This window comes from Phoxinus phoxinus (assembly GCF_949152265.1).
Source record: "Phoxinus phoxinus genome assembly, chromosome: 21".
NCBI classification, from domain to species: Eukaryota; Metazoa; Chordata; class Actinopteri; order Cypriniformes; family Leuciscidae; genus Phoxinus; species Phoxinus phoxinus.
Window position 1 is genome coordinate 29,388,496 of NC_136896.1, and position 10,687 is coordinate 29,399,182.

At 35.8% G+C, this 10,687-nt stretch overlaps 2 protein-coding genes across 6 annotated transcripts in view; one reads left to right on the top strand and one right to left on the bottom strand.

Moving 5' to 3' along the window:
- LOC306989928 (uncharacterized protein) overlaps positions 1-10,687 on the top strand; it is a 92,798-nt gene that overhangs the window by 42,392 nt on the left and 39,719 nt on the right. Inside the window, exon 2 of one of the 4 annotated variants that reach the window (XR_013795776.1) lies at positions 2,554-2,678. The exons of the other annotated variants lie outside the window; for them this stretch is intronic. The gene's annotated coding sequence lies outside the window, so the exon portion shown is untranslated. Of the gene's footprint in view, positions 1-2,553; positions 2,679-10,687 lie in introns of those variants that run through there. 4 annotated transcript variants of the gene reach the window in all.
- lrrc18b (leucine rich repeat containing 18b) lies at positions 1,461-10,337 on the bottom strand. Of its 2 annotated transcripts, XM_079596033.1 has the most exons (3): positions 10,187-10,337; positions 7,032-7,185; positions 1,461-3,191 (listed from the first exon to the last, which is right to left on the bottom strand). In XM_079596033.1, the coding sequence occupies exon 3, from the start codon at positions 3,184-3,186 to the stop codon at positions 2,419-2,421; it is 768 nt and encodes a 255-aa protein (XP_079452159.1). In that variant the 5' UTR covers positions 3,187-3,191; positions 7,032-7,185; positions 10,187-10,337; the 3' UTR covers positions 1,461-2,418. The 2 variants fall into 2 exon arrangements, with proteins under 2 accessions (XP_079452159.1, XP_079452160.1); XM_079596034.1 differs by lacking the exons at positions 7,032-7,185; positions 10,187-10,337 and adding an exon at positions 7,227-8,103 and having other exon boundaries at positions 1,958-3,191.

The window sequence follows — 10,687 nt, forward strand, 5'->3', positions numbered from 1 at the left end:
CAACAATAATTAATGTACCTGAAGTAACAAACAAATGATGAGGACTCGTGCAGCACTTAAAGCAGCGTGCGGCAGCAATGCACGACGCGCTGTGAATGATAAAGAATAAAATGAACTTAAAGAAAGAAAATAATTAATAAAACATACATGTCCATTACAAAGGGACTTAAAGTCACAATTACTCAAGTATAAAACAATAATGTGCAATAAATATGGCCTTCTTAAATCAGCACGTAAAATTGCATGACCTACCGCTATGAATGCTCATGCAGACTGGGAAGAAGCAAAGTGCGTCACCACCCCAAATCAGCATGGCGGAAAACCCAAAAATGGTCATGTCAAGTGGAATCACAAAATAAATGTTTTTAATGCACACCTGCTACAGCTGCACTTGACTGTCTGGTCATTCTGAACCCTCATGATCTGTTTACGTGATGTTTAGCTGTTTGTTCAAAATGCTTCTTTGTCCATTCTCAAAATGCATTGTGAGTGGTCAGGATGTTTAGTCTCCCGGGGATGTATTTTCCAGTCGGATGATCAGAGCACCACTGCTGGATTCTTTGATCTTGAGTTGGTTTCCTGAAGTGGCCAATTTCTGGTACATGTCATGTCTTTCATACGGCTTTTTTCTTTAAAGAACCTATTCTGCTCAAGCTGAAAAAACATTAAAATTCAGTGGCTTTACTGAAAAGATTGGGTATGATGTATATATATATATATATATATATATATATATATATATATATATCTTGGATAAGATAGGTCCTTGATTGTTGCTTTCAGATTACAGTGCATTTTTGTAAAAATATTTTTACTGTATTACTAAAAAATGACTCCCATGATGGTCATGTTAAAGAAAAAAATCAATGTTTTTTTTATCACATTGATGTTGCAGTGTCAAACCCTCAGTCTATTATGACATTAGGGACCAAATGTTCAATAAACCTTGGATTGTTCAGAAGAATTATGATTAGCGCAGCTGCTGCTCTGTTGACTGAGACGCATTGTCACATGACTTATTGATTTTGCGAAGTATTAATAATTTAGGAGGGCACCTCTAGAGACATGACATGCGGTGATGGAGCAACAGGAGATGTTTATAGTAGATTTTCAAAATGATAATGATGCAGATCTTATTTAGTCTATCTTTATCACAAGATTAGAGATAAATCTCATTAAATGAAACTGTTATAAGGATAATGTACATGTTTGTGAATAAAATAACATAATTTCAGACGTAGAATGCGCTACTGGTGATATTTTACAGACCTCGTGCTCGGGCCACCAGAGTTTGAGACTATTTTGACTTCACTTTGATCCACTTTATCCTAATAGCAGTGCTGCGTTTAGTTTACTTTGACTTCTGGTGGGAGTAATCGGATTACAGACCTCCAGATTCATTCAAATGAGTCATTTCAAGATGTGGAGCACCAAATAACAATACTTCAAACCTCATACGCTAGGCTTATGGTGTGTTTATTCAGTTAAGAATAAGCATTTAAGCAAGATTTGGTTTGATAAGATGAATGTAGTTCTTTCAAGTTACATTATGCATGGTTTCTAACCCTTATATACTGTACCAAGAGAAAAAGTCTGGACATTTCATGCATCTTGAGATCTATTATCTCTCACAGTCTCACAGATTTTGGTGTAAATGTTATTTTGTGTATTTGTTGTTCCACTGCTTAAGCAGATACATCTTAAAATGTCACTTGTCATGACATGAGCAGATCTTCAAAACCACACGAATGTGAGGAAATCAATATAATTGAGCCGAGTGTTAATTAGGAAACTGTTCCTCGAGAGAAATGAGAAGAAAAAAAATCAATATGGACATAATAATTATATTCACCTGCACCTTTTCTTCACAACAAGAACAGATGATGGTGAAAGTAGTAGATGAAGGTGTAAAAACATGTTGTATTTTGGTATTGCTGACAAGTTGTTACACGTTTCATTATACTCAGTTCTCCATTTACAGTCATTAAACATGTGCATCTCTTTAAAGTGACGTAAAATTGTGATTCCTGAAGTAGCTATTTGGCCTTTGGTATTTCCTGGATAAATATCAGATGTATAGCTTCAAGTAATTTGCATTTATATTTATTTGTGTAGCATAAAACTATTTCCAAAGCCGAGACTTGTTGAAGTGTATGCTCACACTTTCCAGATGTGATTCTAATGTCATTAGAGCTCCTCTAGGGGGCAGCAGTGAGAACCGAGGCTGTTTAGATATTTGCTACTCCCTAGTGGTACATAGAAGCTATTGCAGTATAAACCCCACTTACAACTCCATAAATACATTAACATGAACTCCATCACGACGTCTTGTATTATACAACAGGCTTTTGTGGAAAGTTTATTTGTACATCTCTCAATCATTGTATTGCATATCGTGATTTGGACTAGTCTACATGTTCACCTCCATAACTCCTGGTTCTCTTGTGCGACAGAGTTTGGCGTTAGGAGACCCGCAAAGATGGACTTCTTTAGTGTAGAAGCTGCACTTATTCGACTGTCTAACTTCTCCCTGTCCTCCTTACACCTCTTAAGGCAGTCGGCGCACAGGCAGTCCTCTCTCACTAAATACAGACACTCGACTCTCTGGATGCAGTCCACCTCTGGGGGCTCGTCTGTAGGGATGGGGTTGGATTTGATGTTCATCTTCTGCAGTTTTGGGAGGTTTTGGACGCACTTGGGCAACAGTGTCAGGAGGTTGTTGAAGAGCCCCAGTTCCCGAAGCTCTTTGAGAGCAGCCACGGATGGAGGGAGAGTCTCGATGCGGTTCATTCCCAGGTTGAGGATCCTCAGGTTCCTCAAGAGCCCGAGCTCGTGTGGCAGGCCGGACGTGGTCAGATGATTGTTGCATAAGTTGAGGCTGTAGAGGCCCGGGAGACGGCCTATAGCCGCAGGAATCTGCTCCAGGTGGTTGCTGTGCAGATCCAGCAAACGGAGGTTCACAAACTTGTCGATGGTGTCGGGGATCTTCTTGAGAAGGTTGCGGCTGAGGTCCAGCTCGTCCACGTCGCTGAGCTTCAGGATGCACTTTGGAAATGTGGCGATCGCCATGTTGCTGAGGTCGAGGCGGCGTTTGCCGTCTACCGTCACCTTCAGAGCGTTCTTCGCCATCTTGAGAGTGATTTTTCTACCTGACGGATCATTCGATTTCTTCTTCCCTTTCACCATCGTGTCTATGAACAGGGAAACATTGTGTAAGTTACTGTATTTCTGAACAATAAGCCTAGTGGGCATAATTTAAATGCAATTTAGATGTGCTTTTGGTCAAATTCTGAGGCAACATCACATTTAACATTTGCGGAAAATTAAATGCATAATGATCTGACAAGCTCTGTGAAAAACGTCCACCCAAAAAGGGGAGAAATTATTGATTTCCTATGCTGAAGTCAACAAATGTACCAATAAAAATATTGCAATTATTGAGTACAAGGGGGCGAAAGGCAAACCTGACGGAAAATGTTCTCTCTATATAAAAGATTTATTTTTATTAAGGATGCACCGAAATGAACATTTTGGCCAAAACGATAATTCTTAATATTTGAAAGCCGGTAACCGATATATTGGCCGATAAATCTAAATCCAAATTTTTCTATAATTTTTGAGAGCCTGATTACAAAAACAAGTCTCACTATTAAAAGCCATGTCCCAAACACACAATTATGTTCTCCATTATAATTTTACATAGGACAGCACATGTTGCACTTTATTGTATTTTCCTTTTTTGAAGTGATTCCAATCATATTTCAAGCAATTCAAACGATAACATTAAAAATTTACATATATCGGCCGATATATCATGCAACCCTACTTTTTATTGAATATTGATGAAGCAACACATTTTTTGTAAAAAACAAAAGTAGAATCAGTCAGACTCTCATGTTATTGTCATTCAACATCAGAGTCTGACTGATTCTACTTTTGTTTTTTACTAAAAATGTGTTGCTTCATCAATAACCAAGAAGTGTGTAAACTTTATAAGGTTGAGTTCATCGTTTACAAGTGTGTATAGTGTGTTATTTGGGACACAACTATTGTTTATGCCTATCAGAGTATCTTAGCAATTATCGATCATGACAATCAGTGATCATCGCTTGTCGAGTCGAGTCTCTCATGCACTTCAATTGAGGAGTAATATGTGTACTTTATCTTTAGAGTCTTGTTTTATAGCTTATCTTTATTTAAGCTTATTCGTATTGTTACCTTAGCAATATGCAAACGTGAAATTCCTATCAATCAGTCAGGGTGGGTAGCAACGTTATGTAATGTTGACGGTTTCCTTGTGTAAATACACACGCTGTCCTTTCTAAACCAAGAAAAATAATGATTAGGAATAAAGTCCCTGGAGACTCACTCACTATATTGGGACAAAGTGTGTGAGTGTGTCTGATAGAGGTGACTGTCATGCATCAGTGCTGCCGTTGAAGGACAGACGAGCGCTTTGTGTAATGAAATGAAACGCTGCCCAAATCAAAAGGCTAATGTTTGTCCCAGTTTGCCACCACACCGCTCACTGTGCCAACTATAAACAGCCAGAATTCCTTTACAATAGTTAATGCATTTGAGATCTTCAACTGCTATTATTTATACAGGTAAATGTACAGTTTAAAAAAATAAAAATGTTCATTGTTACTTCATGTTTATTCATGATATAGGGGACAACGTAGCTAAAGGCGCACCGGGGTAAAAGGCGCCTTTGATTTTATATTCCTCTGAACCACTAGATGGCACACAAACTTGCCGCAGCGTTTTCCAAAACATCTGCTTTTCAAGATGCACGTGGAAATGTGGCTGATCATTGACGAGATCGCGGACAGCAGCGCTAAGTTGATTCTGCGCTAATTTGATCTAATACAGATGAAACTCGAAAAATTTGAATATTGTGCAAGTTAATTTATTTCAGTAATTCAACTTAAAAGGTGAAACTAATATACTATATAGACTCATTACATGCAAAGTGAGATATTTCAAGCCTTTATTTGTTATAATTTTGATGATTATGGCTTACAGCTTATGAAAACCCCAAATTCAAAATTAGAATATTGTGAAAAGGTTTTCATAAGCTGTAAGCCATAATCATCACAATTATAACAAATAAAGGATTGAAATATCTCACTTTGCATGTAATGAGTCTATATCATATATTAGTTTCACATTTTAAGTTGAATTACTGAAATAAATGAACTTAATTTGCACAATATTCTAATTTTTCGAGTTTCACCTGTATTTGATGTTACTAAAAATGTTGCAGATTTAAGTAGCAAATGAGAATCGCAAAAATTATGAATGTAAAAAATAAAGAATGTAGTATTTTTAAAGTAGTATAATGATTTTCAGTTTTGTTCAAGGTAATGTTTTTCAATAACGGAAGAATATGTAAAAGTATGGTATTTGGGGCACAATAATTAACATGGTAATAAACAGCCGGCTGACTTTCCCATTTGTTGATACGATATGGTTAGATTCAGATGGTAAATATAATATATTAAGCTATGTGTCCACCTTAGAGATAATCACCGTATTTAAAAATATGATAGTAATCATATAATTTAATAAAATATAATATATTGTTACTACTGTAAATCTAAATTAAATTATTATCTCCTTCAATGCTTTCAAAATCTTTAAAATAATTTTGTTTCTGTATTTTAAAAATATATTTTTATATTAACATATTTCAATGACAGTATATTTATTGAACACATTTTTTTATTTTATTAATAAAAATAAACCGAACCGAGTACAAACTTTGCTAAAGTGATTGTTTTGAACAAGTATTAACTTTGTTATTAAAAAACATTATTTTAGCTATTTTAGTATTTGTACTCTGTGCCCACAAACATTTATAAGAGTTTTAAACAAACAACCCACTTTTTTGGTTTATTTTCACTCAAAATCTGTTGCTCCATTAATGTTCAACAAACATATATATATATATATTTTTGCAATCATAAACTATGGGAGGTCTAGTAACCTAGATAATTTTTTTCTTTAGTTTGCCTTTAGCCCCGTTATACCTTACAAATCTATTAGTATATGTAGAAATTATTTTTAATAAATGATGTAAAAGTGTTGTTCATTGTTATTTCAAGTTATCTTTGAACCTTATGGTAATGTGTTACCAAACAAGCTGGTGTTATTAGACACAGAATCCAGGCATGTCGATAACACTTTACAATAAGGTTACTTTTTTTTTGTGTATTTTTTTTTATTTTTATTTTTTTTGTAAGACTGTTGACATCAGCCTGCCCAGGGACTACAGGTGAAAATTAGCACAAGTGCGACAACCTGGTAAAATGCATCTCTCCTTTTTAAGGTTAATGTATATGGTCCCTGTTTAAAAAAAAAAAAAGAAAGTCCCATCATGCAAAGTGTATACCTAACAATGACCAGTACATTTGTTACCGTATTTATTAAACTTTGTTGAAGTTAGTCAATAAAAATACAACTGTTCATAGTTCATCAGGTCCTTGAAATAATATTAACTTTTGATTTTAATAATGGGTAACACTATATTTTAAGGTGACGTATTTTACACGTTACTACATGTACTTATTAATTATAGTAATAACAGTAAATTATGCATGATTACAAGTAACTAACACTAAACCAGATCCTAGTAAGTACATGTAATTAGAGATATTACTCCTTACTTGAGTAACCAAGTACAATGTAACTGTCACCTTAAAAAGGTGTAAACTAATAATGTATTAAAATGTTAAAATGGACAATAACTAAGATTAATAAATGCATTAGAAGTGTTTTCATTGTTATTTCATGTTAACCAATGTAACTCATTATAAATAATTGTAAGGCAAATGGCAATAACATAATTACATCTGTAACCTAGCGATGGAAAACAAAACTAAATGTGCTGCAGACTTTAATACTCGGCAGTTTACAGATTAAAATGAACAGTGCAGGAATAGTTTAGTGCCGTTTTCACAGGTCTTAAGCAGATATAGCTAAACTGTGCTCAAAATGGCAACAATACTACAGAAATTGTGCTTTCTTACCGGCTGTGATTATCTCCGAGCAGCTTAGAGCCGAAGACAGTGCGGTCTGTACGTCTCAGAGACTACAGCATGTGTGTGTGTGTGCACTTCATTACAGGCCGTCGGTGTCAAGGATCCGTCCGTGTGAATAATGCACAAGCTTCTCTCAGAAACCCTGTAGCCTAAGTAAAAACCAGCAGGGCAAGCGTGACTCACTTCATTTCCCATGAGTAGAGAGCACTGGTTGTCGAGTCTGAACCGTGGCCTTCATGAGGACGGCTTTGTGTTGCTCCATCTCCAGGCAACAGAGATGTGTCGTTCTGCATGCTAGTTTTATTGCTTTGTTTGCAGAGTGAGTGAGGAGCACGTAGTGGTTTTCTTATTAGATGTGTTAAATTAGATTGTCATGCATAAATCAATGTCAGTGAGTATGCATGCTATTGTAACATAATATTTTGCACTTTACCCTTTCTGATTTTCACTTTGAGACAGTTAGAAATAGATTTTAAACTATTCCTTTCAACTCAACTTTTTACAGTATGATTTTAAACGATTCCATATTTAATGTTTCACACACACAAAGAGACGTCATCAGCTTTATTTATTTGAACTTGTTGTTCTCTGGTCATTTTATATATGACCTGTATTTTACAGTGAGTGGAGAACTGTTTCTCTGTTAGATAAGTATACAGATATACCAGAGTATTGTCATGCATGGAATATGATATATCTGACAGTATGAATCCCAACTAGATTTATTTTTGATCTGTTAAGTATAACATTTCACTTACAGTCACAAAATATCACTACATTAGCCATTGCATTTTACCACCAAGAGAGGGCAGTAAACTGCTTGATGTCATTTACCTGATTGATGATGCAAACGTATTGAAAGCATTCATGAGAGAGCATGCAACTTGCATCGTTATTTCACTACTTAAGTAAAAAAACATGCATTTGTTTTGTAAATCACTTGAAATGCAATTCCTGGTGAGGAAATAAATGTAATATGAACAATTAAGATGTGCTTTATCTTTAACCCCCGTTTCCCCAGACAAGGTTTAAACTAGTCCCTGACTCAAATGCATGTTTGCGATGTCTTAACTGAAAGCCACTTGCACAGACAGACCAGCCCGATCTCATGAAAGTGCGTATCTATACGCCGAATGTTATTTCTCGTGCCATTTATACGGCAAAAATAGTTTTTGTGTGCATATGATACGCACTTTATGGCGTGTAATACGCACGCACTCCCCACCCCTAATCCAACCCAAGGGTTTTCAGTGTGTATCATGCACGCAAAAACATTTTTGGCGTATAAATGGTACGAGAAATAACATTCGGCGTATAGATACGCACTTTCATGTGATCGTGTTGGACAGACCTTAAAATATGTCAGTGCCATTGTTTTGTCTCGAGATGCACATTAGTAATGTTTTTTTCTAAGGCACATTTATAAAAGCTACTTAAAAGTCCTAATTGAACTAAGACCTAATCCTGGCTTAGTCGACTCTAAGCCCTGTCTGTGAATCCGGCTTTAAAGTCTTGTTTTAAATGGCAGATTTGCTTGCTTTTCTTCACCTCAATCTTTAATCTCTGAGTCATGAGTAAAGTTGGCTTCCTTAGATTTCTAGGTGAGTTGTGACTCACTTACAGTCATGCAAAAATATCAGTACATTTGTTATTGCATTTTGCCCCAGAGTGCATAAACTGCTTTGATGTTTATTTGATTGATGCATGCACACATATTTCAGAAGCATGCACCCGAGATCATGCAAATTGCATTGTAATTTTACTATTTGAGTAAATAAAACTAAATGCATTTTTTGGAAATCACTTGAATATTGAATATTTTAAAATGCTAAAGTCTTGTTTTAAACTGCAACTTTGCTTCTTCTTCTTTCTTCTCTGAGTCATTAGTAAAGTTAGCTATCGAGTTATGACTCACTTAAAGGATTAGTTCACTTTCAAAAAATGTTTTGCTGATAATTTACTCTCCCCGATGTCATCCAAGATGTCCATGTCTTTCTTTCTTCTGTCGCAAAGAAATTTAGGTTTTTGAGGATGTCGTACGATTTTGAAGTTGGAGGAGAAAATGAGATGGAGTTTTTCACCCTTCCCTACTTTTTTGTACCTGAGTACACAGACAAATAACTTAGATAGATGACGTGAACGTGACCTTTCCAACGTGATTATGTAATGTGTGGCACGTCTCAGACCAGCACAAGACGAACAATTGTGGTTAAAAAGTATATAAATGTAAAAAAAAAATTTGAAAATGGCGCATCGTTTCACTGGGTAAGACCCTTATCTCTCGACTGGGATCGTGTCGAGACTTTGAAGCTGCATTGAGACGGACAGTTGAAACTTATTCTGAATTTTGGGATAGTTGGTTGCCATTGAAGTCCATTCTGTGTAGAAAAATCCTGGAATGTTTTCCTCAAAAACCTTCATTTCTTTTCGACTGAAGAAAGAAAGACATGGACATCTTGGATGACATCGGGGTGAATAAATTATCAGCAAATTTTTTTTTTAAAGTGAACGGATCCTTTAATCCATCTACTCAACATACACTCAGTGTGACTAATGGCAAGACTTCACCTCAGGTCACCTGCAGGTCTGATCGTGGTCATCTGGGTACGGTGACGACTGGTCTGGAAGCATCATATATATCATATATATCCCCTTATTTTGCTAAAGACACACGCGTGTGTCATTCTGCTGAGTAGGAAGTGTTCCCAGATCAACGTCCTGGTTAGGGTTTGGATAATGTCTATGTTTATTTGCTCCAGGACCAACAAAATATTATGATCAAGGATGCTGACCCAGAATGCTGTCTTTATCTATTAAATGGCTATATATTGAGCATGTTTACATCGTTTATTCTGTGTTATTTGGCTACAGATGAATGCAGACTGCAGAGTATTTCAATTGTAATCATGTGTTTTTGAGCATTAAAACAAGGTTAAGACCAAAACTCTCTTTGAACCTTTTGTGCACTATAACAATCTTTTTTTTTTTTTTTGGCTTAGTGTTTCTTCAGATGCTTTAGTGCATCTGTCGCTAAATTAAACATTAATATCCTCGCCAAAAGACCATCAGCAAAGTGCATGTGTGGGAAAGGTGATCTAAGGCACGTTTCAGAGCTTCCTCACACACCGCTGCTTCACACTTACACAGACACGCCAGGATCTGGTTTCTGCTCCGAGAAGCCCGACACCCTCGTGTTTTCTCCAGCTCAGTCTGTGGCGTCTCCAGTTAGAAAAGCTTGGATGATCAGTGATGATGGGACACAGGAGATTTGTGACGACTGGGAAATGAAGCTTGCTGGGAACAGTTAATGATGAGAAAGTCATCACTACACATCTTGCCATTTTTCATCCTTTTAGAAAAGTAAAAGCTGCCCTAAATATAAATGACTGTATATTTGGATATGCTGTATGTAAGGACTCATGGTTTTAATGTATTTTTATTTATTTATTTTCACATATTCATTTGACCAGAAGACATACGTCTTTCACCAAAGTTACTTTTCATTGTCCAAAGATGTATTTTACTTTTTAGTTTATTTAAGATAAACCTAATCACTAGCAAAAATATAGAACATGAAATAAACTTAATTAAAAAAAAAAAAAAATTCTCTTGTTTTCAGCATAAACTCACTTAATTTTGATAAT

Bases quoted from the DNA above. Each gene is read 5' to 3' on its own strand.
- lrrc18b (XM_079596033.1), bottom strand. From the start codon at position 3,186: ATGGTGAAAGGGAAGAAGAAATCGAATGATCCGTCAGGTAGAAAAATC.